This window comes from Passer montanus, unplaced genomic scaffold, assembly GCF_014805655.1.
Source record: "Passer montanus isolate IOZ18808 unplaced genomic scaffold, ASM1480565v1 scaffold27, whole genome shotgun sequence".
Classification (NCBI taxonomy): Eukaryota; Metazoa; Chordata; class Aves; order Passeriformes; family Passeridae; genus Passer; species Passer montanus.
Genome location: NW_024367372.1, coordinates 5,942,136 through 5,968,123, shown reverse-complemented (window position 1 = coordinate 5,968,123; position 25,988 = coordinate 5,942,136). Strand labels below are relative to the sequence as shown.

General features: G+C 41.4%; 1 protein-coding gene across 6 annotated transcripts in view; it reads left to right on the top strand.

Moving 5' to 3' along the window:
- EVL (Enah/Vasp-like) overlaps positions 1-25,988 on the top strand; it is a 118,271-nt gene that overhangs the window by 37,768 nt on the left and 54,515 nt on the right. For 5 of the 6 annotated variants that reach the window (XM_039712745.1, XM_039712746.1, XM_039712743.1 and 2 more), the window contains exons 2-3: positions 12,429-12,597; positions 19,476-19,653. In XM_039712745.1, the coding sequence (XP_039568679.1) occupies positions 12,463-12,597; positions 19,476-19,653 (313 nt within the window). In that variant the 5' untranslated portion in view covers positions 12,429-12,462. Of the gene's footprint in view, positions 1-3,827; positions 3,975-12,428; positions 12,598-19,475; positions 19,654-25,988 lie in introns of those variants that run through there. The other variant, XM_039712744.1, reaches the window with a different exon arrangement.

Genomic DNA, 25,988 nt, shown 5'->3' with positions numbered 1-25,988 from the left:
ATTAAATAGATTTCCCATGATATCATAATGCTCCATTTGTTATAAATGTGCTGATTTGCGGATGTGCAATTAGCTGACTCAAGCAAAAAAGCATTATAGATGCCCTGTGTATGAAGTGGCAGTTTACTTCTCTCCATATGGTCTGTAACTTGTTCCATGCTGCTTACCGTGGGGTCTGGGCTTACTGCCCACTGCTCATCACAGTTTATAGAGAGGAAAATTGAAGGCAGCCACGGAGTTAATTCTTTGCAACACAGTTATTTCCTTGAGGCAATACCTAAGCTGTTTGCATCAGCCCAAACATCCCCCTGGAAGCAGGTGAGTCCTGGCTGTTCCCTCTGTGGAGTGAGGGTGAGATGAAATCATCTTAGCAAAGGGCAATGCCTGACTTGAGAGCCAGGGGCTTCCCAGAAGGAAAAAATAGGGCTTCCCAAATCCCATAACTTGTGGCCTTTAAAAGATTTTTTTTCCTGCCATATGTTTATTTATCAGTACTTGAGTGGATCTATACAAAGAGTTAAATCTAGTCCCTCTTAAGTCCATGGAAAGGCTTCCTTGCACCTCAGCAGTGATGGGATTGCATCCTAAATTAATATCCCCAAAAATACTCATTTGTAAAATATGCTTGGTGCAGGATCAGTTGTTTTGCTGTTGAAGTGGCAGCTGGTATCTCACCTCACTGCACATTTTTAACTCTTCTAATAGTTAAAGTCTGGTTTCTCTCGTGCTCCTTTCAAATGAGTGGGAAGCATGGGAAAAAAAGTGATTTGAGAGAGCAAGAGCAAATATTAACATACAGGGTTAAACTTTCTGAGGATAAGGAATTTTTTTTTGCCTCATCAGCATGTTTAATAGTTGCAAATCTCAGTGTATGAGGAAATGTCTTACATTCAAAGACTATTAACAGCTGTGAAATTAGATTTACAAATCTGAATATATAACTGCATATTTTATATGCTGTTACATATCATTTGTGCATATATTCATGAAACTGTCTTGTAGTTTATGAAATTTGAGTGTACCATTTCACTGGGAACTTCCAGATTTCTTAATCATGAAATCGTTACATGAAAGACTTGCCATATGCAAATTTTGAAATTTGTGCAATATAACATGTTGCCTTTTGAGGATAACACAGAACTAAACGCAACAGATATATATTTGGGAATAGTTATTTGGAAAGTCTGAAACGTGCTTATTAAGAAAAAATATTTTAATCATGTCTACCTTCAAATAACTCTTAAGTGGGTACAGTTTTATATTATGATTGTGACACTTATTTTTTAAATAGTATAAGTAACACATTCTACAGTGCTTCACTTCATTCTTAAAAATAGGCTGGGTTTTGTGCTTGGAGATGAGTCATTTTGAGGCTCAGGCACTCACCTTTCGGGCTCAGCCTATAGCTCTAAGGATTAAAAATACATAACATTATTGTCTTATACAAATCACGATTCATCTGGTCATGAAACTCTCCAAAAGAAAGCAAATCCAAGACTTGGGAGTGTTTGGAACATGAAAGCTGAGTACATGGCCAGCAGACGTGCTGCTTGCAAACCTATGGGAATATTCACTTAATTGCAACTAAAGCCTCACTTCTGTGTTTAGGAATCCTGATCTGCTCACACAGATCTCAACACATGACTGAAATAATCTGTTTATCCAGCATATGGTTCTTTGTGAGGACTGGATAGAAGTCAGCTACTCGGTCTTATGTGTCATTTGTCACAGAGTGCTGTGTCCTTCTAAGTGCTCCCTTTCTAGTCCAGGGCCATGGAGGCATTTTAGCAATGCAAAGAGGTGATTAGAGGCACTTCTGCTGGAATGTATGCTGTGGTGCTTAGTGAAATTAATTTGGCTTATGACAGGGGCATAGAAAGGCAGCCCTGGGCTTTGTCCTGCTCACTGTCACTATTTCCTAGGGTGACATTGGATGTGTCAGTAGTGACCTGCTCTTTGTTGTGCCTTCAGCATGCACAGTGCTAGCAGGAGGGGGGAGGTTGGGAGTTTCCAGGTGTGCTCAAAGGTGTTTGTTCAGGAGAACCAAATCTTTAAAACCAGCGTTTTCTAGCTGATAATATTGCAGCTGATATTTGTGTGTAAAGAGGGTAATATCTGCTTGGTTTCACAGGGAAACTATTCTCCCTCATAAATGCTGTCTCCTTTCCCCCAAATCAGTGACCATATCTACCTCAGACACATCAGAGAAATAAAAAGGCTCCTGAGATCTTTGCTTAGTTCATCTTCCTGCATCCTTCTGCCTAGAACAGTGGAGCCAGCAAGGCTGATCGGGGCCATTAGTGATTTCTGTCTGTACTTACTTGGAGATGCATTTTTCAGGCTATGTCCTTTTCTAATACATGCAGTAAAGTACTATTTGCACTAACTCTACAATTATTGTCTAAGCAACATGTGAGCTATACAGAGGAACTGTCACTTGAAAAACTTTAAATTCATGAAAAGCACAAATTTTTGAGTGAAACAAGATAGTGCCCACCATCCACACAGATCTCAAAGCAAAGGATGTAGTATCAGGAGAATGCAGCCAAATTGAAATCCCAAGTGATAATAAAATGCTTCATTAAACAGAAAGAAATAAAAAGAGAGAAAAACAAAAGCACTACAGAAAAAGCTATGCTTAAATGTCAGTAAGAATTTTAATTGTTGTTGGCTTTTAAACTCCCCTATCAGAAACCTGAAACTCTTCAGTCATACAGAGATTTTCTGCAGAGGAACTGGAAGCAGCAACTGAGCAGGCGATGTACTACCAGCTGTGAGAGCAGCCAGATCTTGACACCCATGTTTTCACTAGGTGCCATTTCAGCAGTCCTTTCTGTAGGTCTTTCAGTTGGACCATGAGAGTAATCTCTTGTAACAGAAAAAACAGTGAAGGTGAAAAGTGCTCTGCTCCCCTGCTTAGGTGGAGCGGTGTTTGCAGCCTTTGCTGCCCAGCAGAAACTGAACTGAAGGGTTTGTGTACCTGGTGTGCCTTGCCAAATTCAGCTTATTTCTTACACATCTCTCTTTTTGCTATATTAAGCAGGGATCTAAGGTTTTACAAATGTACATTGCACTCTGAAAGCACGGCAAGGATGTCAGGAATCGTGTGATCTCCTGAGGGCTGGTCTCCTCAGGGCTCTACAGGTTTTCTTCTCATTAGCAGAGAGTTCAGAGCCTCTGATGCTGACTCCCAGGGAAGTCTGTGTGCCTCCATGGTAAAATCATGGCTTCTGACTGTGTTTCCAGCAGTTCTTCAAGAGCTGAGAAGCTCTGCAGTTTGTGGGGTGCTTTGGGAAGTTACCTGGTGTCTGCACCCTGCGTCCTCTGCTCCAGCTCATCTTGAGCAGATGTGCAAAAGGTGTCTAAGTAGGGGAGAGAGAGAAAATTTGCACTGTGCCGTGTCAGTAAAAGTTCTGGGCTGGAGCTGGACCTCAGCAGGATGTCAGGTTGGCTGCCAGGTGGTGCAGGGCCCTTGGTGCCACCAGGGCCCCTGGGTTTGGTTCTGCGTTGTGTAAACGCCCGTGCCATAAATGAATAACAGCATTTTTTTTTCTGGGTCTGAGCTTTATTTGCTTTTGCTTTTTCTTGGACAGTGAACCTGTGCCTTGAGAAAATGCGCGAAAAGTTTGTAATATCCATGCCTCCAATGAGGCAACAACGGCACATCTAATCTTAATCTATATTGTTTGTACTTTTGCTCAGCAAATCAGCTATAAGAAATAATACATTTCTTCTTTAAAGTCCCTTCCCCGCCCCTGCTGTATAAGTGTTACTTCCTGCCCTCCTGCTCTCTCAATAGCGCTTCCCTTTCCTGTTTTTGGTTAGAAGCCTTCATAGAGACTCTTGGCTTGTCTCCCTGCCAAATTTGTCTTCTGCTCAGGTGAAAGAGACTGTTTGGATTTGAGCACACGTGCCAGCTTTGAGCATATACCTCTGTGGGATTGCCTGACCAGGTCCTCCTCCATGGCAGGCACGTAAGTATCTGGGGGCTGTGCCTGTTGGCAGGGACTGTGTTGGCCAGAATTAATGTGACTGGATGTGAAGGAGAGCACATATTGTGATAAACACAGAAGGTTTGTGTTTTGGTTATAGCCTGGTAGGATAATTTATAATTGTATAAAATGGTAATGAAGCTTTTATGGCAATGCTACAGGAATATGCATCCCCTGGTAGTGAGGGAGAAGCTGACTTGATGAAGTGATTGTTTCTTCATTCCTGATCTGCCTCCATCAGCTCGAGGGGAATTGTCACAGGTTTATTTACATTTCTTCTGGGATTGAAGGGAAACCAAGGCAAAGTGATGCCAGCTTTAATGAAAGATCTTTATGTTGATTTCCTGTATTCACTTTCGAGTCTGCCTTTCCTGGTAGTTATGATTATAATCTTTCAAAGCCTTTTTTTAAGGTATCGTTCTCCTGAAATACAGATATGGTTGGCCCATGAGTGAGTGCCCTCAGTCATGTATTTTCACTTGACAGTTCAGTTTCAGGTTTTGCATAATTCATATTTTACAAAATTAGATACTTCTTGCTTTTATTTCTGTAATTTAAGGGGGAAGGGAAGTAGTTTATATTAATAGCAACCTGATCCAGTCGAGTTGCTTTTTTACAGTTTTTGTCTAATTGAGTTCCTGGTGTTTCTCCAGGCCATTTACTTGACTCATTTTTAGGAACTTCTAAGCATTTACTTGATATTTACTTTTAGCAACTCCCAAAGTGTATCTTCAAGGTGGTGTGTAAAACCTGGAAGTGAGCCCCACTTCACAGAAAGAAATTTTACATGATTCAAAGCATTAATGGAGCAGTGAAGTTCCTCCATTAGGAGACTCCATTAGCAGTCAGTTGTTGGAACTTGGAAGGAAAAGTTTCCTGGAGCATAGCCTGGCAGCAATGGCACTTTGCTTAATCACACCACTTCCTCAGTGAAGTGCCTTTTGCAAAGTAGATCTCTTTAAGCATTTCTTAACATGCTGAGCTGAGATGCTGATAGCTGGAGTTCCCCTTAGAGTCATTTGAATTCTTACGCTTCAGTTCGCAAAACCTACCAGAAGAGGGATGGGTTAAAATTAACACTGCATGGTTTAAAAATCTCAGCAACACAAACTAAGCAGATGTGCTGGCTTACAAGGGCATCAATCTGTGGCATCTCTGCTGGCCCCAAATCTGCACTGATTGGCAGATGTGCTGTATTTAAGTGCGGTGGCGGACACCAAGGTCAGGGTTCTCACAGACCTTGGCTGGCAGTGCTGAGGACTGAGCTCTTCTGGGCTGACAGTCAGACCCAGGTGAAGCATCTATTCCACTGCAGTCATGTTTTGCATACTGTATAATTTTTTGTATTTTTTCTCACTTTTCCCATGCTCAAGAGCATTGGCTGGTGACAGAAGGTTATGCAAGTTTCTCTGGTCATGCCAGGATATTGTGTGTGTTCCCAAATTTAGCAACTCGTCTGGCTTAGTGTGCAACCTGGGTGCTACCTGGGTGCCTCATAAACTGTCTCTTCTCTGGTTTCCAGCTGATAGGTCTGCTGTGGGTATCTGCAGCAGATACTGCACAAGGCAGTTCCCACTGGGTATGCCAATGTAGTAAGGGACAATTCAAAATTAATGTCTTATTCCTAACAGAAAGTAACTTTTGAATATTCTTCCTTATGGAGGTGAACTGGTGTTCATCTTATTCTTAATAGCCCTGTAGGTACCAGTATTTCCATTTCCTGTTCTGTAAAATATGTATTTGTCTTGCGGGTGTGTCATGACTTTATTTAACAGCGTCAGTCTTTTTGAGAGCTCCTTATGAAGGAGGCTTCATATTTTCACTATTTTCTTGTAATTATTTAGTATTAAACTGTTTAGATGCTAGAGTTTAAGAGTGGAGAAAGGTGATGACCAGGCACATTCAGCAGATGCTCGGTGCAAAAGGCTCGTCTCCAGCTGTCAGTGCAGACAAACTCCAGCACCAAAAGATCTGCAAGGTGATTGTGCAAGCATAAGCAGGACACCAAAGAAGAGCAGCTTCTCTGGGAACTGGGCTTCACTTCAGGCTGACTGGAGCAAGGGCAACACTGTTGGATAGGTCTCTCTGCAGAGGCATGCAACCAGGAGTGAGTGAAAATTGAGAACTTCTGACCACTGGGTCCATGGGTTGTTTTTTCAGGGAATGCCAGGAAATGGAGCTCAGAAAACAACTGGAGGTAGTCATTGTGGCACCTCCATATTATATATGAGAGTGTGACTGCTAGTATTTAAATATCTGCTATAAAAGAGTCAAGCATTTGCATGTCACTGAGGACTAAAAGCACCTTTCTGGATATAAAGCCCCCATGGGGCTGCCCTTTGGTGTGATCAAGGGCTTAACGCTGTATTTTCACTATAAGGTCTTGCTGCATTGCTTGAGGAAGTTCTCCAGGGCTCTGGGACAAAGGTGAACGATGGTGACACCGGCTGTGCTGCAACTTTGGTTGCAGAGGGAAGTAGACTTTGAAACAGGGGGTCCCAGGAGTCACAAGTATGACTGACATTGTGCTGGGGAAATGATGCTCCCAAGGAGAAGTGGGGCCATGAGTAGGGCTGGTGGTGAATGTCTGGTGGGAAGGATGGAGAGCCTTTATCTGTAACGAGTTCAGATCTCAGCTGAGGTCTCTATCTAAGCCTAAATGACCTGTCTTGTGTTCAGAGGGGCTCTCAGGTTTTTTGTTCTCTTGGTGAATGTCTGGTGGGAAGGATGGAGAGCCTTTATCTGTAACGAGTTCAGATCTCAGCTGAGGTCTCTATCTAAGCCTAAATGACCTGACTGGGGCTCTCAGGTTTCTTGTTCTCCAAATCCAGTGGTCAGAGAGAAATGTCCATTGTTTCAGGTCACTACTGAAACATTTTCAGTGCATCCCAGTCGTTATTATATTTATTAAAGTGAAAGCTATTAAAATGTTTAGCAAATTAATATATTAGTGTTTGAAGTACACTTTAAAATGCTGCAGGAACATGACTTGTAGCTTTCTGATTCGGAGGTTAACACAAATCTGTACTGCACAGATTGAACATCTCTGTGTTCAGGATTTTGGGTGTACATTAGCTGTTTAAGCTGACATTGAGAGTATTCTGTCAGCTTCTTAAATCAGCATCAGCAATTTCTTGCATGTCACGTTTAACCACACAAATGTGACTTCCTGTGGCAGACTCAGTGAACAAGTAGAGTAAGATGTGCTAAATGACTTGTGCATTTTCTCCCATATTCACTGGGCTGAGGTTTCGTTCTCAAGTAGGGCAAGCCTAGGGCTAAGTAATGTCAACAATTTCTCACACCAAGAGGAGTGATTAGATCAGTTTAAAATAACTTTAATTATTAATAATAAAAATATTGAGGGGGGACATATGGGAGCTGGAAATGAAAAATAAGGTAAATGCTTGTATAAATAGCTATTACCTTTTCTATGAATACAAGAAAAGAGCATCTTTGAAGGTCGAAGAATCATGAGCAGCTTGATACAAGGTAGATCTGTAATCAGTTCAAAGCATGAGATCTTGATTTCTATCAGGGAGCTTTCAGAGGGAAAAAGCTTATGCTAAGGGAGTGTCTGTCCCAAGGACACAGTTGTGTCTGTAAATAAGGACAGTGGAAGTGTCCAGGTCCACCTGGCATGCTGGAGCAAAGCCCAGAGAATTAGGTGTTTGGTCCCAAAGTTAGCTGGTCATGGATATTTGTTACACCTTTTGTGAGCGTGATTTGGTGACCCTCCAAAAGCTGTATGACCTTGTCCTGGCTCTAGCAGAAAGAGTTTAAACCTCTCCCATTGCCCCAGAGGTGTGACCTCTGGGTGGTTTGGTGCTGGACAGGGGGTCCAGGGTAGGACTGGGATAACCCTGTGCCATGGCAGGCTCTGCACGGGGCTGCTGGTCAGAGGTGGCTCAGTCACTCAGTACCAAGCTCTGAAAAAGTTTTATTCATAAGAGGATAACCGTGTAAGTAGAGGAAACAGGTCAGTGAGGGAGCACAGTGCAGCTTGGCTGCTCGACTTTTCCTCAGTCTGGAACGAGAGGCAAAAGCCTTAGATTCCCTCCAGAGCCAGACTCTTCTCCAAACATTATGGTTTGCTCTCTTTTTCCTGTTTATTCTCTGTGACAGGTCTTTTGTAGTTCCAGCTTGAGCTATTTGCTTGTATATTTGGATAACTCACTGGGCTAATGCCAAACCACTGCCTTGTCATGTGATAATTCACAAAAAATGCAGGTATTTTCCTAAGATTCCTGGTGTTATCTATTCCATTTGTGGCTCTTTTTTGGCTATAGATCTTGGTAATCATATGCTTACTAGAAGCCAGCAAGAAAGGACTGCATTTTCAGGTTCTGAATGGGTGAAAGAGGAGACAGTGTTATTGCAGGACAAAGGCACCTTCCCTGCATCACTGTCTCAAAGTGTCTGCCCACTCTCACCAGGGCTGAGCAAGAAAGGTCAATGCTGACCCTTTCAAGAAGGGTTTAATCCAATTTAACCAATCTGCTGGTTTTTGAAGATTAATCTTACAGAGAGAGATGGATGGCAGTGGGTCAAAATGTGTCACAAAGAATGAAACAAACAGTATTATCCGCAAACTTTTTTTCTTAATTTACAGTTTTGTAGTATTGAAACAATATTCTGTAAATCTCAACTATGAGCACTCAACTTTAGATATCACCTGTGAATAAAACTAAGCAGACTTTCTTTAACTTCAGTCAAACAAATGGTACTAGTGCAGAGGTTTGCCATCCCACAGATGTAATGCTTTCAGAATAAACAGGGGTGAATATTAAGATTTGGGGTCCCTAGGAAGAACTCCCTCCCCTCCACATTTACATAAGATATCTTTAATCTGCCCCATAGTAAAATGTAGCAAATTGGAGTAGATGTTGTGCACAAACGTGACCAATTTTGTAATTAAGACCTCTCTATGATTCAATTTTTATATATTTTTATACATAATTACCTATGATGGGAACTCAGGTGGATAAGTCTAACTGCATTTTAATGTAAAATAAAATATCAGTAAGAGAATTCCTGATATTTGACGTGTGTGAACTTTGATGGACCTCCATCAATACCAAATTTTTAGTAACTTCTGTGTATTAGGAAAATAAAGCAAGTTCTAGAAGAGGGCAAGCATAATTTTGCATGTGAATACTAATATATAACAAACTCTTATCATGGAGAAGGAATGTGGCTACTCAGAATTGTGTTACTAAGCACATTTATTACCTGGCACATGTAGTTGACATAAGTATCAGTGATGTATGGTCCTAAAAATAACCAAAAATTTTGCTGGACCTTCGTGAAATGACTGATGCTTGATTTGTGTTTAAAATAATGTACAGAGAATAATACAGAGATTCTCAATGAGCTTTAGAAAGTGAACATTTTCTGGGCTGTAGCCTCTTAAAGCAGCAGTGGGACAGTTGTGCCTTTTATGCATAGGAAGAGTAGAAAGTCTTCAGGATAAAGAGTTACTAAACTCCTGGAGTTGTCTCACTCCATTTAGGGGGAGACAGCAAGCTAGCAATGGGTCCCTGGAGGCATTTTGGATGTTGAAAGATTGATGAAGTGCTTTGCAGGAAGGGATTCCCCTGGTGTGCTGTTTTATGTTCCTTTCTGTTATTTCACTGGAGGCCAGATAACAGGCTCAATCCTGCTTCCATTTAAATGAATGATGAAAAACTTCCATTGACTGCAGGAGAGCAGGGATCGAGCTCGATGTGTTGTTGCTTTATGTCACAGTAACAATTGGTTGTCATGGATCAAACCCTGCTCCTGAGGTCTGCATCTGTGTTTCAGCCACATTGCTGCTGGTTTTGGTGGCAGCAAAGCCTGAAGGCAAAGTTGCTGTATCTCCTGGGATCTGGGCATGGCATTGTGAGCAATGCTGTGTTAAGGCCCCCATGTCTGGATGGTTATTGTAAATGAGGATAATTTAATTAATTTTGACTAATTTAGCAGCTCATTGTAATTGTGGATTTCAAAATTCATCTGAAATGGAGACAGTATTGGGTTTTAGCCTTGCTCTGATGAAGCTTACTTTAGTGTACAGCAGGACTTGTAGTGCTTGGCAAGGCTTGAGGAGATGGACGTGGTGTCACACTGGCTGAGTGTGACCCTCCCAGGAATAACCTTTTCCTGGAGCCCCTGGGCTCCTGGGCAGAGCATTGCTGTGCTCTGGCAGCTGATGCTCCCCCCACCTCTGCTAGCAAAGGCAGGTGGCCACCATCCACCTACCAGACTGCACTGGGGATTATTTTTTGCCTTTCCACTTCCATATGACAAGGGCAATCCATGTAGCTGCTGTTTGCTGGTCTGTTTCTCTCCCATTCTCCCCATCTGTGAATCCAAGGCAGACTGAGTGTCCCCCAGCAGGTCTGAAGGATGCAGGCAATGCTGCCACTGCTGCCAGGATGCAGCTCCTGCAGCAGTTGGAGGATTAGGCAGGCTGGAAGGAGCTCAAATCCCTCAGCTGCTCGTGTCAGATATGGAGGAGCTGCCACAAGACATTAGCTTACCTTAAAAAACAAGAGGGAGAGGTGTTTCCTGGGTAAGTACATCAGCAAAGGCACAGCTGTTCTCCAGGTACCTCACAAAGCAATAGCAACTGGTGGATGGGCTGTATTTTATGAATTCTGAACAATATAAATAAAATAATATTTTGTCCTTCTAATCTGAATATATTGCTCTGGTAACAGAATTTAGCTGTTTCTATAATATCTAATAAAAATACAGTTTATTTTGAATTTTCCTATCTTGTTCTTTATAGAGATGTCTGCTGGCATCATTGCTCCCTCTGTAAATGCTGTGAGGACTTTCCAGGCTCTTACTCACAGCCTGGAGGAGGTCTGTGGGCTACCTGGAGGCTGTGCAAAGTGATTGACAAAACAAGCCAGAGTCAGTAGGCTTTAGTGTACCATGGGGGATACATCTGCCTTGGAAATCTTTTTGAGACCCACAGGTCAGAAAAGATTGAAAATTGCTGCTGTAATCAACCCAGATCCTCTTAATACTTGAAGTAATGTGCTCCCTTTCATTAAAATGATGACAGTGATGGGGTCAGGCAGGTTTGGGTGTGCAGCAGTTGGTAAAATTTACAAGTGGTGTAATTTGGCACAGTGGCAGTGCAGTGCAGCAACATGGTTTGGCATCACCCAGGATCTTCTCCTCTGTGTGTGTGTGTGTGTGTGTGTCCATGCTAGGGAGGCAAACCCAAACAAAGAGGGAGGAAAAGGATTTGTGTGCAAAGCGGATTAACCACTTGCTATTGCATTGTCGAAAATTATTTAATATGGCTAGGGCTGAGGAATGGAGATATATATACCTATATGCAAGTTAACAGGACAGTCATGAACTTAAAGTTTTTGCAGGACATAGATTTCCATAGTTTCATTTAGATGCACTAACTGAATCATAAATGCATCATAAGGTGCACTGTTTGCTTGTTAAAAATCCCTATTACATTTAAAGACATCAAATCTCCAAAATTTGCATTATTCATTTTTTTTCTCCAACTTGTATTTCCTCTGGTGTAGGAAAAGTGGCTGGGAGGTCAGGAGAGTGGAACTGAAATTCTGACCTGTATTGACATGTTACAGCATTTGCCAGTGGCATTTATTGCCCTTGAAGGGTGTGTTTTATTATGATTCTCTATATGAATATTAGTCAGGATATGACTAATAAACAAGAGGTAATGTATTAAGGAATTTCTGTGACTATAAAGGAGAAAAATAGTTATTTATACTATACAAAACAGTGGTTATATACTTTAATGCTGGCATGCATCCAGGTTTGTGGATTCCCCTTCCCCACTTTCTTTGCTACTAGGATGAAGGAGGAAAGTGTTCCTGTGTGTTTTGCTCCGTGAATTCTGGGACTTCCAAGTGCGTCAGCGGGTCTGGGTATTAGGCGTCAGCTGGATTAACTTAATTGATTTCTTCAGTTTACCTAACATGGCTTTTGCTCCAAGGTCTGCTTGCTTCCAGTTTTAAATGTATAACTCAGCTGTGGGTGTCACGTTTGTTTTGTCAACAAGCTGTAAAATATTGGTAGGTTTTCATGCAAATGTAAAAAGCTTTGCTTGCCAATAGATACATAAAATAAATAGAGCATTCATGCTGTTGGACAGTTTTCATAATGTTTATGTGATGCAGGTTATTTCTCAGGGCTTAATGTTTTATATAAAATAGATTATTGGTTCAAAACAGCAGCGTACAGGAGGTTTTAAAGTCTGTGAACACATAACATGTCAGCTTTAATTTAACAGATCGCATTCAAAGGACCAGCAGATCTCTTATAAAGCATATGTTGAATGTAGTACTGATAGTTTCTGTTGGGTTTTGGGTTTTTTTGGCTTTAGAAGTTGTAAATAATAAGCAATAAGCAGCAAAATCACTGTTTTCTTTCCTGATTTTTTGTTTTTCTCCCCAGTGAACAGAGTATTTGCCAAGCCCGAGCTTCAGTTATGGTCTATGACGATACCAGTAAGAAATGGGTGCCAATCAAACCTGGACAGCAGGGATTCAGCAGAATCAACATATACCACAACACGGCCACAAACACCTTCAGGGTAGTTGGAGTTAAACTGCAGGATCAACAAGTGAGTAACTACATCAAGTTTCCTGTAAATTAACCTTTGATCTCATTTGGTAAGCTCAATTCTATACCTAATGCAACATTTCCTGCTCCCTGCAAGGTGTCACCTAGTCTGTTTATGCTCCAGCAATTCGGATTTTGTATAATTTTTTGCACACACAATATATCATAAATTATTTCTGCTTATTTGAAAAAATAATGCCTGGTAGATGCCAAAGAGATTTAAATGTTATTTCTTCCCCCCTCCCCCCCCAATTTTTTCTTGTGAAATGAGTCTCATTCACTCTGCAGGTTTTGCTCTCAGCTCCCCCCAGATTACTTTTTACTTGTTCTTAGTACTATATTAAAAATAGAAGTAAAAATCAATTGTTCTGCACTGCTGTCCCACGAAGAGTGGTTGTTACATTGCTGTGATAAGCAATTAGTTGCTTGTAATGCACTTTAAAATCCTAGGTGCACACTGTGATCTGATTTACAGTGGACTAATTTTGCAGGACCTCCTTGTGTATTAAAGGAATAATAGGGGATTTAGATTATCAGAACTGGGATCAGACCCCTGTTGGCCCCCAAAGCCTGATGCTCAGCCCAGTGGCTCCAGCAGCCTGGTTCGAGGTGTGCTGGGCAGCACGTGCCCCCCGAGCTCCCACACCGAGTGTCACAATTGGACCCCAAACAAAAGTTTACTTGAGTGGAGTAGTGGTGCAGTACCTGCATTTTAGAGCAGGAATTTCAGAGCTGAGACCTCCCCCCGTGTGCTGGCACGAGGCTGGTTGGCAGTGGCAGTCCAGCCTGCCCACCTCTTGTGCTCATCTTGTGCCCTCTGTGTGGCACAAGGATCAGGATAAAGTGGGAAGTTGCCCCCTGGGAAGGTGAGGCGAGCACTGCTCCTGGTGTGACATTGGCAGGGGCAGGGCAAATCCAGCCAAGCTGAGCCAGGTCAGGCCAACCCAGAGAGCAGGAACCAGGGCACCACCACCTCTCAGCTGCCACAAATTTTGTATGGATTCATCTTCTTGTGGAAATGCTGATGATCCTCAGCTGACAGCTGTAAAGGTGCTTGGGCCAGCTGGAAAAGTTGCTCAGGTTGCTGACTGGATGTGATAATGTCTTTGCTACACCACACCTATACACAGTCATCATTCTGAAAAAGGAAAAGCAGAACAAAAATAGGTGGGTTTTAAGCACAGTTTTCAGCTCTTTGCAGTGCACTTTTGAAACTTCTGCCAAAAGTTTTGTGACTACTTTTATTCTTTTCTGTAGAGCAAAGGCAATGTATGAAAGCAGTTCCTTTCAGAAATAGAAAATTCTTTATTTTACATAGCCAGCAGGTGAATGTAAATGACTTTCATGTGACTGCAGTCTAAGATGGAACTGAATAACTGGTGTAAAAGAAGCAGAAGTCATAAAGTCAATATGTATATATGTAAGGGAGACTAAGTACCAGAGGTCTGTCTTAGTCCGACTATGCAGTTTAAAGAGTAAGACATATTAAAAAGTCAAATCTTAAGCTGCACTTCAAACATGCTTTGCATTAGCTGCAATATTTTATTTGCTTGCAAATTTCCAGCTTATGAAGACACTGCATGCTATCTAAAAATCATCTCAGTTCAGAAGGAAACAGGTAGAAGAATATATTTCTCTAGAGTTTAAACACTAAAAATCCTCTTTCAAATAAACAGGAAGTATAGTCACTTACCTTAGTCGCCTAAAACTGCCTGAAACAAAGAATTCCCCTTTAATATGATTGCAAAAATCCAGTATTATGAATAAAGTCAAGACCGTGTAGCATAGTAGTATTCAAAGGAACACTCTGAAAGTCTCAAGATTCAGAATCTAATATATTTTACATGAGTCTCACATGGAGTCATAAGCTTGCTAGGCTTGCTAAGTATTTGCATTTAAAGAGAATAGGAATGAATTTCAGTTAAAATAATTCTCTGTTCAAGCCATTTCATGCTTGCTCTCAGATTCTGTTAAATCTCACTGAAATTGAGGCTTTAGTGAAGCTGTTGATTTGCCAGAAAAGACATATTTATCTGACAAGGACCAATCTTCAGCTAAAATGTGATTTAGCATATGATAAAGCTACACAGATTTTTGAAGAGTTGAGAAGCTAGTTTAAAATATGTAATACAGCAATACCATGAAGGAACAATTTAAACTTTTCTTACAAATTCTTTGACAAGGCAAAGACTAGAGTAATCTTTGTGGCTTCATCCCTGCCTAACTTTATTTCCCTTTTAATTTTGTTGGTTTATATTACACCTTTAATAGTATGTCTCTATAATTTTCATCCTCTTTTTCCACATATCTCTTATATCCACATATTTTCCACATATCTTCTTCTGTAGGTTCCTTGTCTTGTCTCTGTCTAGCTGTCTTTCTGTTTTCTATCCCTTTTCTGGGGTGTGTGCTGTAGCTTATGATGCTGTATTCGTGTTCAGCTTACCTTATCTCCTTATCACCTTATCTCCTTCTCTAACTGACGGTGTCTGAAGAGCTCACCACAGACAAATATGGTTTGTAGAGCAGCAGAACTGGAGCATCGTTCTCCCCCCAGGAAGTGGCCGCCAGCTCAGGTTCCCTGTGTGTGCCTGGGAGGTGCTCGCTGCGTGTGGCGGCGGCGCTGGGTTACGGACCTGAGCTCCCCTTTCTGCTCTGCACAAGGTGCAGCCTTGCACAGCCTCATGCTGGCCCAAGCAGGAGCGTTCAGAAAACCCCAGGTGCAAGCTTGAAGCTTTGAAGCCGCCACAGGGGCCAGAGCTGGTTTGAAAGTGAGGCCAGATCAGAGTTATAATCGCTTAACGTGAGCTTTGATGTTTCCTTCAGGCCTTCATTGTGGACTTGATGTTCATTGAGGTCTTTTCCAACCTGAATAATTCTATGGTTCTGTGATTCTTGAAGACAACAGTCACAATCACGTCTTTCACACCCATGTTGTGACTTGCCAGCTGTTGTTGTTACCTGGCCTGTTGTAAAGGTGATATGTTCATTGAGGTCTTTTCCAACCTGAATAATTCTATGATTCTGTGATTCTTGAAGACAACAGTCACAATCACGTCTTTCACACCCATGTTGTGACTTGCCAGCTGTTGTTACCTGGCCTGTTGTAAAGGTGACATGTGTGAACTTCAGTCACCATGCAAGAAGTTCACAAAGATAAAAAGCAGTAGCTCCCCATTCCGGAGTCCTGATCAAGTGAAGGTTTAAAATTAGGACTTTACATCAAGTGATGTCAGTTCAGCATGATCTCATCACCCAAAGGCACGAGCTGAACAAACAGGCAGGGAGGAGGGTGCAACTCCAGAGTGAATCACATCTCCTGAGGGGCTGGTGTGTTCATGTAGCTGAGAAGTGAATGCAGAAACAAGGCCTTGGGGAAGGTGAGACATTTTACATGTGAAGCCAAGCCAAAACTGAAACAGGGACGGAATTCTTGTGATATAAGCTAACCACAGTATTTGAAAAGAAAGAACCAATTAATCACTGTTGTAACTTACTAGAAGTTCATCAGGTTTGGGCCTGCCTACAGAAGTAAGGAATCTGGCCTCAGCTGTAGCAGTTTTTATATCCTTGCTGTTTTAGCAGTCATGGCTTCTCCCTGAGAGATGAGCCTGAGTACTGGCAGCATGGCAGGGCCCAAGCTGCTGAACCATTTCATGCTCTGCAGAAACAAGCAATTGTCTTGTCCTGGTTCCATAAGCAAGAGTATTGGTGGTGAAGCCTGTGTGGGAACTCTTCCCATGATCCTGGCTGTGTTTGCACTTCAGGTGCTTCCCTGAAGCCCACTCTGTCCCCTCTAGCCCCATTCCTGTGAGCCCCATCAGCCACCACCATCATCACTGCTGATAGCTCAGGCTCCACAGTCAAAAGAAAGAGCTTCTTGGTTTTGACCTTTTGTACAGATTCTAAAATTCCTTGTCACTGCCAGGGAGCCTACACCTGAAACTGAGGTGAAAGGGTGAAGGAGAGTCCGGGGTAGAAGTTAAGCAAATCATTTTGTTTTAAACATTTTAGTGATGGGAACATTGAAACATATCAACATAATGCTATGTATGACTGGTCTGTGAAACTCCTTGCCACATAAGATCATTGAAATACAGAATTTAACAGGCTTCAAAATAACACAGACATTTATGTCAGTAAGATATATGAGTAAGTATTGTTGCAGGATATAAAATACTAAAAAAGGGTTGAAAAGGAAAAAAGGTGGCATATAAAATATCAAGTTTCAGCTTTTAAGTCACGTTCTAAGGGAAGAGTTATAGGAAGAACTGTTTGCCATGGACAAATCCATGATTTATTTCTTCAAGATTTCACTGAGAGCTTCTCCAGTTCACCTATTGTAGACTGGAACTGAAGATTAAAAGATGAACTCTTGGTCTGCTCAGCCTGGCAGATGTGCTCTCTTAGTGACATATGAAGCTTTACAGTAAAGATCCCTTAGAAGCACCTGTAAAAAACACCTTTGCTTCAAACAGGCAGACCCTCTTTATTGTAATTACTGCTCTGAAGCACTTCATTATGATCATGTGCCTTGTAGAGTCTCCACACCATCTGTACGAGACACCTTTGTGCACTCATTCTTAACAACAGCAGGAGATCCCCTCCTCTTTTTTCCATTTTCTTTAAACACAAGCCAAAGGAGATAAAAATGAAAGTCTGGCTATTTTAAGTTTCATTTCCCAGTGATTAATTTCTCAGTAAACTCTGATTTGAGTTTGAAGACAAGGCATTACATGTGTGGGCATCCTGATGATTACTGAAGGTCAATACTCACATTCTGTCTCTATTCAATTAAAAGGATCTAACCCTCAGAGCAATGCAGATCCTTGGAGTTCATTGGAAGCAGGTTTTGAACAGTTTACCTGACTTCCATTAAACAATTTTTGGCATAGGTTTTTACAATTTCTCACTTTCATTATACAGCTGCACTGCACCCTCTGGTGCTCTTTGGGCTTTGATAGTGGTGTCCTTTGAAACAGAGGTTTCTGTGAGTAGGTGAGAGACTCACTTTGAAGGCCTGGCAGAAACTCACAATCTTTCTAAACTTTTCCTCAATGATACTGCTTAAGCCTTCCCTTGCTGGTCTACTCAAAAATGGTTGGAAGACTTAAAAATTGGTCCATGTTAAAAGTGTTGGTTTAGAAACCCAGTCATGAATCTACTTGATGCTCAAGTAGATTCTTGAGTGTGAGCAACATTGGTACAGGCTCTCCCATTGTTCAATAGAATGAGGTGACATTCTCATTTTTCAAGGAGAAAAGGCTGTCAAGCTGTCAGATACAAGAGGAAGTTCAATGCCTCTGCTGTGACCAGTTTCCACTTCATTCTGGTTGGTGTGGGTGTCCCCATATAGCATGTTGGTGATGCAGTTCCCATTTCCAGGGGACTAATTCTTGGGAGCCTGCATACCCAGTGGAGGGCTGCATCTTCATTTGGCTCACAGGTCAGGACTTTCTCAATGAAATGTGTCCAAAAAAGCAGTGTAGTCTGATTGCTTCTCAATGCATTTTCATGGAGCCTTAGTAATGATACTGGTTTGAGTGCAACAGCTGGACCATCATATTTGTGCCTAAAGCTAGACCAAGGATTCAAAAACTATCTTCTACATCACTGTCTAATGCTGGCTCTGTAAGTAAATGTATCCTAGAAACAAGAGTATATCTGTAATCATCTTGGGGTCTAGCGGCTTCTTTGTTGGTCTCCATAGTGTTTTGTACATTAATATAGTAAAGTTACAAGACATCTGTTAACTGTATCAATGAGGCACTGTTATCATTCAGAAATACTAATGTGGGCAAAACAATTTGTTCCTTATTAGGTGCTCATCTAATGTTTCTCAGTTTAAACTGGCAATTCACTGAAAACTCAAAACTCAGAGCTAGGAGTCGTTAATCTTTGAAATTAGTTGTTAAAGTCTGTCCATATAAGAATTAAGAATTGTCAGTCATCTATCAAAAATATTGTTGGACTAATTAAATACACTGAAGCTTTTTAGTTGCAATCATAGTGTTAACAGAAAACTTTCCAAGAGACTGGTCAGACTGTAAAAAAAAAAAAAAAAGGTAGGTTTTCTGGTATGTGGGGTCCACCTCTAACATAAATTCTGTGCACAAAGTGGTACAGTGGTGCAGTGGCACTCCTGCCTCTCCACCCTTAGCCAGAGCCACTTACACTTTTAGCAGTGGAGGTTTCTGTCTGGATCCCAACTGTTCTGTCTAGCTGGGTGTCCCAGTGCCCTGCCCAAGGATAAACAGAGCATTGTATTTAGCAGATTAATTTCAAAAAACCAGCCTTCTGCTGCAGTCATCCCTTACCTGGAAAACACCACACGTACATCCAGGGAGAAGGTGGGAGAGGAATGGTTGTCTGGGTTTGCCATTGCCTGATTCTAAAGCAAAAAACTAAGCACAAGAAGTTGGTGGTGATCAGACACGTGGGAGAAGGAAAGCAAAACTGGTGCAATGAGTCAAACATGTATGTGCTATAGGGCAAGGTTAGTGCCAAGAGCTCTGTCTGGCTCTTTTTCTAACAATTGTGCATGATCATCCTCCAAAAGATGGAAACAGCTGCTGGCCCTGGCTCCTGACAGCTGTTTGCAGCATCTGCACAGCTGCATCCTGTGGAGGTGCTGTAGAAAACACGAACAGGTAACAGATTTTGCAAAACTGGCTTGCAAGTCCCCGAGGCTGAACTGAACTGTTGTAAATGTCACCCCCAGATGTGGGTCTTCTGTCACTGAAACAAGCATTGCCTTAGCACACAGCCATGTAGGAGCTGCCTCCACCCATTTAGGTAACCTCCACACAAGTGTTGGGGGGTTTTTTCCCTACTGAAAACAGAGCTGTTGTTAATCCTTACCCCTGTTTCAAACCACAGGTAGTGATTAATTACTCAATTGTGAAAGGACTGAAGTACAATCAAGCAACACCTACCTTTCATCAATGGCGCGACGCACGGCAAGTCTATGGCTTGAATTTTGCAAGCAAAGAAGAGGCTACCACGTTCTCCAATGCAATGCTGTTTGCTCTGAATATCATGAACTCACAAGATGGAGGTAAATTAATCTCTCTTAATCTGTGACCATATAACATGCTGGTTACCAATCACCTGGTGCAGTTGTATTGGATATTATGCCATTATAACACATGTGATAATAAAAAACCTTAGCCTTTAGATCAGCATTTGCTGTGGTATGAATTGCACATTTTCAGATTTTATTTCCCTTTCTGCTCATTTCTCATGATGTCTTTACTCACCATAGGAGATCAACAGGTATTTGGGAATGCCTCAGCAGGCAGGTAGCCCCACTGATTTATGTGGATCTGTATATATGTTGTTTTACATAGGAGATGGCAGAATAAAACTTTAAGTAAACAGAAGCTAGAGTAAAATTAGCAAAACCTGATAGGATAGGACTCAGAGCTGGTATTTCCAGTGCGTTGGGCCAGCTTCAGGCATTGGCTCTTGTGGATCAGCTTTCCAAAAGAGGAGTGTGGGGCACCTTGGTTATTGAATACTGTGCTGACTGTAAAAGAACTTTGTGGTGGAGTTTGCTGTTCTGTGAATTTGTCATTGCATTAGCTTGAACCGGGGCCAAAATAAAGTCCTGGTTTCTCTGTGGAAACCAGTTTCTGGTTTGTGGTATCTGGATGAAGCACTGCCCTCAGTTACAGGCTTATGACCTCTCTGCAGCTCCTGGGCTGGGAACAGAGCACTCCTTGTGTGGTGTCTTTTATTTTTGTTCCGGCAAAAACACACACTACAGCCCTATTTTCCTTTTGCAAACACAATGAGTCAAGGTTTGCAGCACGTGTTGCCATCCAGGTTTCACTGCAGTGATCACTGGTGATGGACAGCAGCTCTTCAGAGGGAGATTGTCTCCTGACAACCTTCAATACACAAACATATCTTACTAAAAGGTGTACTTGTAATATAAGAGTTCAGATTTTTTATTTTGCTGTTTCTGGTCTATTATTTGTGTTCTGGCAAATGCATAACTCATCAAAAATCAAGACATATTTCTAACTCTTGGCTATATTTAGAAGTACTGAGGACTTAATTCTGCTTTCTTCATCTTGAACATTTTCAGCTGTAGCTGTGCCACAGCAAGAGATTTCATGAGGAAATCTGGCCAAGATTCACGAGTCCTAAACTCATGAAAGTCTGAAGAGTACAGAGCTCTTTGTGTGCTCAGATGTGACCAGCCCTTTTAGACCTCCAAGTTTGGGTACTTTGGCTATGATTTGGGTATAGTGATTGGTTGTGATGAGTCTGCCTTTCTTCCAAAAGCCCTTAAATTTGGGTTGGGCTTTTTTTTCCCATCTGTCTCTTCACGTCAAGGGGAGTGAGGTTTTTGCAGGATTTTGAGTTTGCTTCAGGGAGGTTCCTTGTGGAAACACAAGTCTCAGAGTAAGAATTTATTGCTCATAGGCTAAAATACAAGAAACTGCCTTAAATTATGTTAGCTACACCTAGCAATGAACAACAGGTATGTTTAAGAAAGTATTTTTGAGCACTTGAAAAGCCTATTAAGTTTCTGAGAAGTTTATGCATATATAGCCAGCAAAAATTTGCCTTTTGATTTTTTTGGGGGTATTTTTAAATTAATTTCCTTAGCACACCAAAAGTGTTCTTTGCAGGTTTGAAATCCAGTCCATACTGAAGAGCTTATATTTAAAATTTGTAGTTGTCATATTCAAAGACATTAATTCGGTTACAGATAAGAAATTTTATTTTCTGGACAAAAAAGAATGGTCTGAGAAACATTCAGTCTTCAGCAACCCTTTTTGTCTCATACATAAAGTGTTAGAAGTTTCAAAGATTGCCAGTTGTTCCATTCTTTACAGCTGAACTTGTGAAAAACTGAAATTTTGATTAAAGGGATTTTCAGCTTTTTTTAAAAAACCTCTGAGTCTATGAAACAAATTCCAGAAACACTAGTTTTTCATTGTTTTTAAATTATGAAATTTATTTGCAGAGGTATTTCTCTTTAATATTAGCTACATATTGATAATGGATTAGAATGAAGCTTTTTATATCATCATAAGTTTTCCTGTTGCTGCAGTGATCTCAGCATGCAGATTGACAGCAAAAGTACATAATGGATATAAAGTATAAAATGTTTTTTCATATCTGCTCTTCCTGGCTTCTATAGCCGTTAAGCTTTTGTGGGCATGAATTAATGTGAATAGGAATTCACACAAACACATATATCCATATATATTTTCAGGCACTGCCACTTCTTGCATACTCCATCCCTTCTGCTGCCTGCATGCTGCATTAGGGTCTGCTTTTTTCATATGGAAAAATCATTAGGGAAAAAACATATTTATTATATCTATGCATCCATGTATTAAAGTTGCCCGTGTGCTTAAGCAGATGGATGGCAGCTTAAGGGGTGCATTTGTATACCCAGAACTGCTCATACACTCATAAAAAGCTCAACCAAAACCACAGGGTGAAACAGAGGCTCCCTCTGCCCCATTCACAGGGCAGCTAACCCTATCTGCTGTTCTGAAGTTGGAATATGCTGTGTGCACTGCTTGGCACGTGCTGTTTCTAAAGTTTAGTTTTTTCCCCTATTCCCCACTGAGACATTATTACATTGCGTACTGCTGATCCTCCCAAAATTGAATAGATTCTGGCTTCCATGGCTGCTTCTCCCTTCTTTCTACCACCCACTTCCATAAACTAAAATTAATCATGGTAGACGACAGCAGTAGATGTGAGACTGCATCATGTCTTCAGCAGTTGTGGAGTCAGGGTACTCTTACATGTGGGAAAATAGCTGGTCTTGGCACAAATTACTGGTGTGGGGTTTTGAATGGTGCATCAAGCTGAATTAGTTTGAAAAAATGGTAGCAGTCTATTTTTAGGGAAGTTGGAAATAATTTTTAGGTAGTGATGATTTCAAATGACTGAGTCACTTCAAATGAACACACAGTTACGAGCTAGTGATGGGAATTGCTGTACTGTCCCTCTTCTTCACGAGAGAAACTGCAATGCCCAAGAACAACCACAAGCACTGATCTCTCTGTTCTGACTGCGTGTGGGACATGAGTGAAAACTAAACCAAGTTCTTTGTTAAATGCCAAAGGCTAAATGGGCTGAATCAGATCCTACAGCCAGACTGTATTTACCCAGGTTACCTGCCAAGATCAGTGTTGGGGCAGGTGTCTTCCCAGGAGTGTGACACCCCAGAGTTTGCAAAAGTTGGGAGGAAAGCCACAGCCTAAACTGTCTGTCTGGTTGTGTTTCTGCAGTGGATGTACACATACTCTTACCCATGGCATGGCTGGCCACCCTACAGGTGTTCATCTTCTCAGTGCTGTGGTGGGCCATTCTCCCAGTGCACGTCCCCAGGGTGGGAAAAGCAAGCCTTGAAGGAGGTGAACACAGACCTGGCTCACTCTTGTGCTTTGTAAGGATGCTGATGGTTGGGTTAGGGGTAATCCAAAATCAGATAAAATGGGACTAAAACCAAAATATTACAAATATGCACCATCCTTCCTTTAGAGGTTGACAGCTACCTCACTGAATCACAGTTGTTTACCTGCCAGGTTATTTATGTGCCTAATTAATTTGATTTCCTTATACATCTCTTTAATCTGTTCTCCCTTACAAACAAAAGGAGAAATGTTGGTCCTGAGCCAGCCTGCAAAATGAGAGCAAACGATAACGCTGACTTGCTCATTACCAATCTCTTGCTTACAGTGCTTTAATGGTGTCGTTTAGTAAGACCATTAATATGACAAACAACTTGCCATTTAATTGTTTTTCTTTCGTGGCTGTCCACTTTGAGAAGTCAGACCTTTCGCTGGCATAAGTTACCTGGTACAATGGAATGTGTCACCAGCTTGCTTTGTCATCTGCAGCCAGGTTTCACTGGGGGCAGAGCATCACCCCTTCCTGCCTCAGGAGACTGTGGAAGAATTTTACACAGATTCTGCCCACAGGCTGTTTGATGTTTCATGTTTTTCAGGGCTTACATCCTCTTAGATTTGCCAAATGCAATCACTGGTGGCAGGGCAGCATGGTTATTGGAGCAGGACATAACGTGAGAACACCAGTAAGCTAAAATGGGCAAGTTCTTCCCTGCCATAATTTTGTAGGAAAGCCAGTGGTGCCTGTAATGAAGGTAACTTTCTGCAGGGCTTAATGGAGCTGTACTCTCAGTGCTTCTCCCAGTGGGTGCTTACACTTCTGGGAGAGAGGGAGTGACGCTATTTTCTCTCCTTCCTTGTTCCCCAATTTTCTGGGGATGAGAAAAGGGAATTCAGTGCTTCTCCCAGTGGGTGCTTACACTTCTGGGGAGAGGGAATGAGACTGTTTTCTCTCCTTCCTTGTTCCCCCATTTTCTGGGGATGGGCAAAGTGATTCTTTATCTTTTTCTTTCTTTGTTTCCTTGCTTCAGACATTGAGTCCCAGCTGGTTGCTGGCAACACCTGTTCCCATGTTGCATCAGGGGACAGTGGTTCAGCTTTGTGGCTTGGCATGACCAGCTCTGAGGGCATCTTGGGCTTCCATAGCTTAAAGACTTCTTCTCATGGAAAAGAATTAAGACTCTGATCTGTGCTGCTGGTAAATGCTGCCTATGACATAGTGAATATAATGTATTGTGAACTTCTGCTTTTCTTTTGATGTCTGTGCCCTGGGGACTTAGATAGTTATTGTTCACTTAGAATGTATGAAAATTCCATTTCTAAATGTAAACACCACATGCTGAAATGCCTTATGCAGAAAGCTCATTGCAGAGTTAATCATAGTTAGAGGTCAGCTGCCTTATCTGACTAAGAACAGAGAATTTGGAGGAAAGCTTGAAATAGGAGAGAGGTTTGAAGAAGATGAATAGTGATTTATTTCTTTATTTATTCCTTGTAAGAAAGCCATTTTCTTGTTCTAAGTGTCTTAGAGACCACACAATACAGATATAGGTCATGGAGGGTGCAGAGTTCAGCCCTGTGCCTGCAGCTTCACAGAGCCAGCCTTGCCTCTGCAGGGAAGATGTTTTGGTAGTCAGAAGGATTGCTCCTCACTCCTCTTCCTCTGGTTAGAAGATCTTAATAACCTGTGGATTATTTCTCCTTGATTTTATTAAGTTCTTGTGAGTTTGGTATCTTTTTCCATTCCTTCAGTCATTCTGCTTTTATCCCTTCAGAAGTGATGACATGTCTCTATTGCTGGGAGGAAGTTCCTTGAAAAACTTTTGGAGAAATAAAAGAATAAAGCTTTGATTCATCAAATAGCAGATAAAGGGTCAGAATGTACTATACATTCTCTCTCCTAGTTAGATGCCCTAAGTATTTGCAAGGTTTCTGTCAGTGAAGAATGTGTGAAGATTATGTTGCACTGGATTTCAGACAAAAGTGTACACAGGGTTTTTTATATTTTTTTCTAATGTTGTATTCAGTTAATTTTTTCATTAACATTTTGACAGCTAATCCTGCATCCCTCAGTTTTTCAGTGGCAGTAAAGTATAACTTCTGGGAAATTCAGTCATCTAAATTCATCTTCTACAAAGCAGTGTCTATTTTACTTGATAATATTGCTCCAAGACTTCCCAGCACCACAGAGGACACAGCGTGGGAAGACAAAAGACTTCATCTTCATTACAGCACTGCATAATACATAAAATAACTCATCAATAATGAAGGGACCCACCACAGAACACAATGGTCACTTGCAGCCAGCTGGTTCCAAAACTGTGCTGGGGTAAAGAGATCCATGCTCCATGCAAGGTGCTTTGCATGCTGCTCTGTGGACTCATTTCCCACACTGTCAGGTGTGTTGGTGCAGACTGTAAAGCCCTAAGATGGTGTACTCTGTGCAAATTTTACTTTTCAGAGTGCTAATAACATTTAAAGATGTGTGTAACTTCAGATGGCAGAGACATTTGCAGAACCATGAGCATGGATTCTGCGGCAGGTCTTTCAATCAAGTAATTGCAGACATTGTTCCTATTGCTAATCTAGGCATAGAGTACTTGTAAACAACAAACTTTTGGACTCACTAGTGTAAATATGATCCATGTGGTCAGACACCTAGGGCTAGCCAAACTAGCCTAGCAGCCTGCAGGCAATGGTTAATTTGGTGCATGTGAAAAATAAAAAAAAAAACCCAAAACAATAAAATACAAAATACAAATACAAAAAAAAAAAAAAAGAAAGAAAAAGGAAACCACAAAAACCCCCAAAAGTTTTCCCAGGAGAATAACTGTTTTCTGACTGACATCTTTCAAAAACACCAGAAAAAGGTTTACAGAAAGAAATTTCACAATGTTTCCAGACTCATGCCTACACCAGTTTCAGTATCAACTTTAGTCACTCAGAAATGTTGTGCAGATAGGGGGGTTTCTGATCTAAATTGCTGTGCTTTGTAAGTCAATGAAGA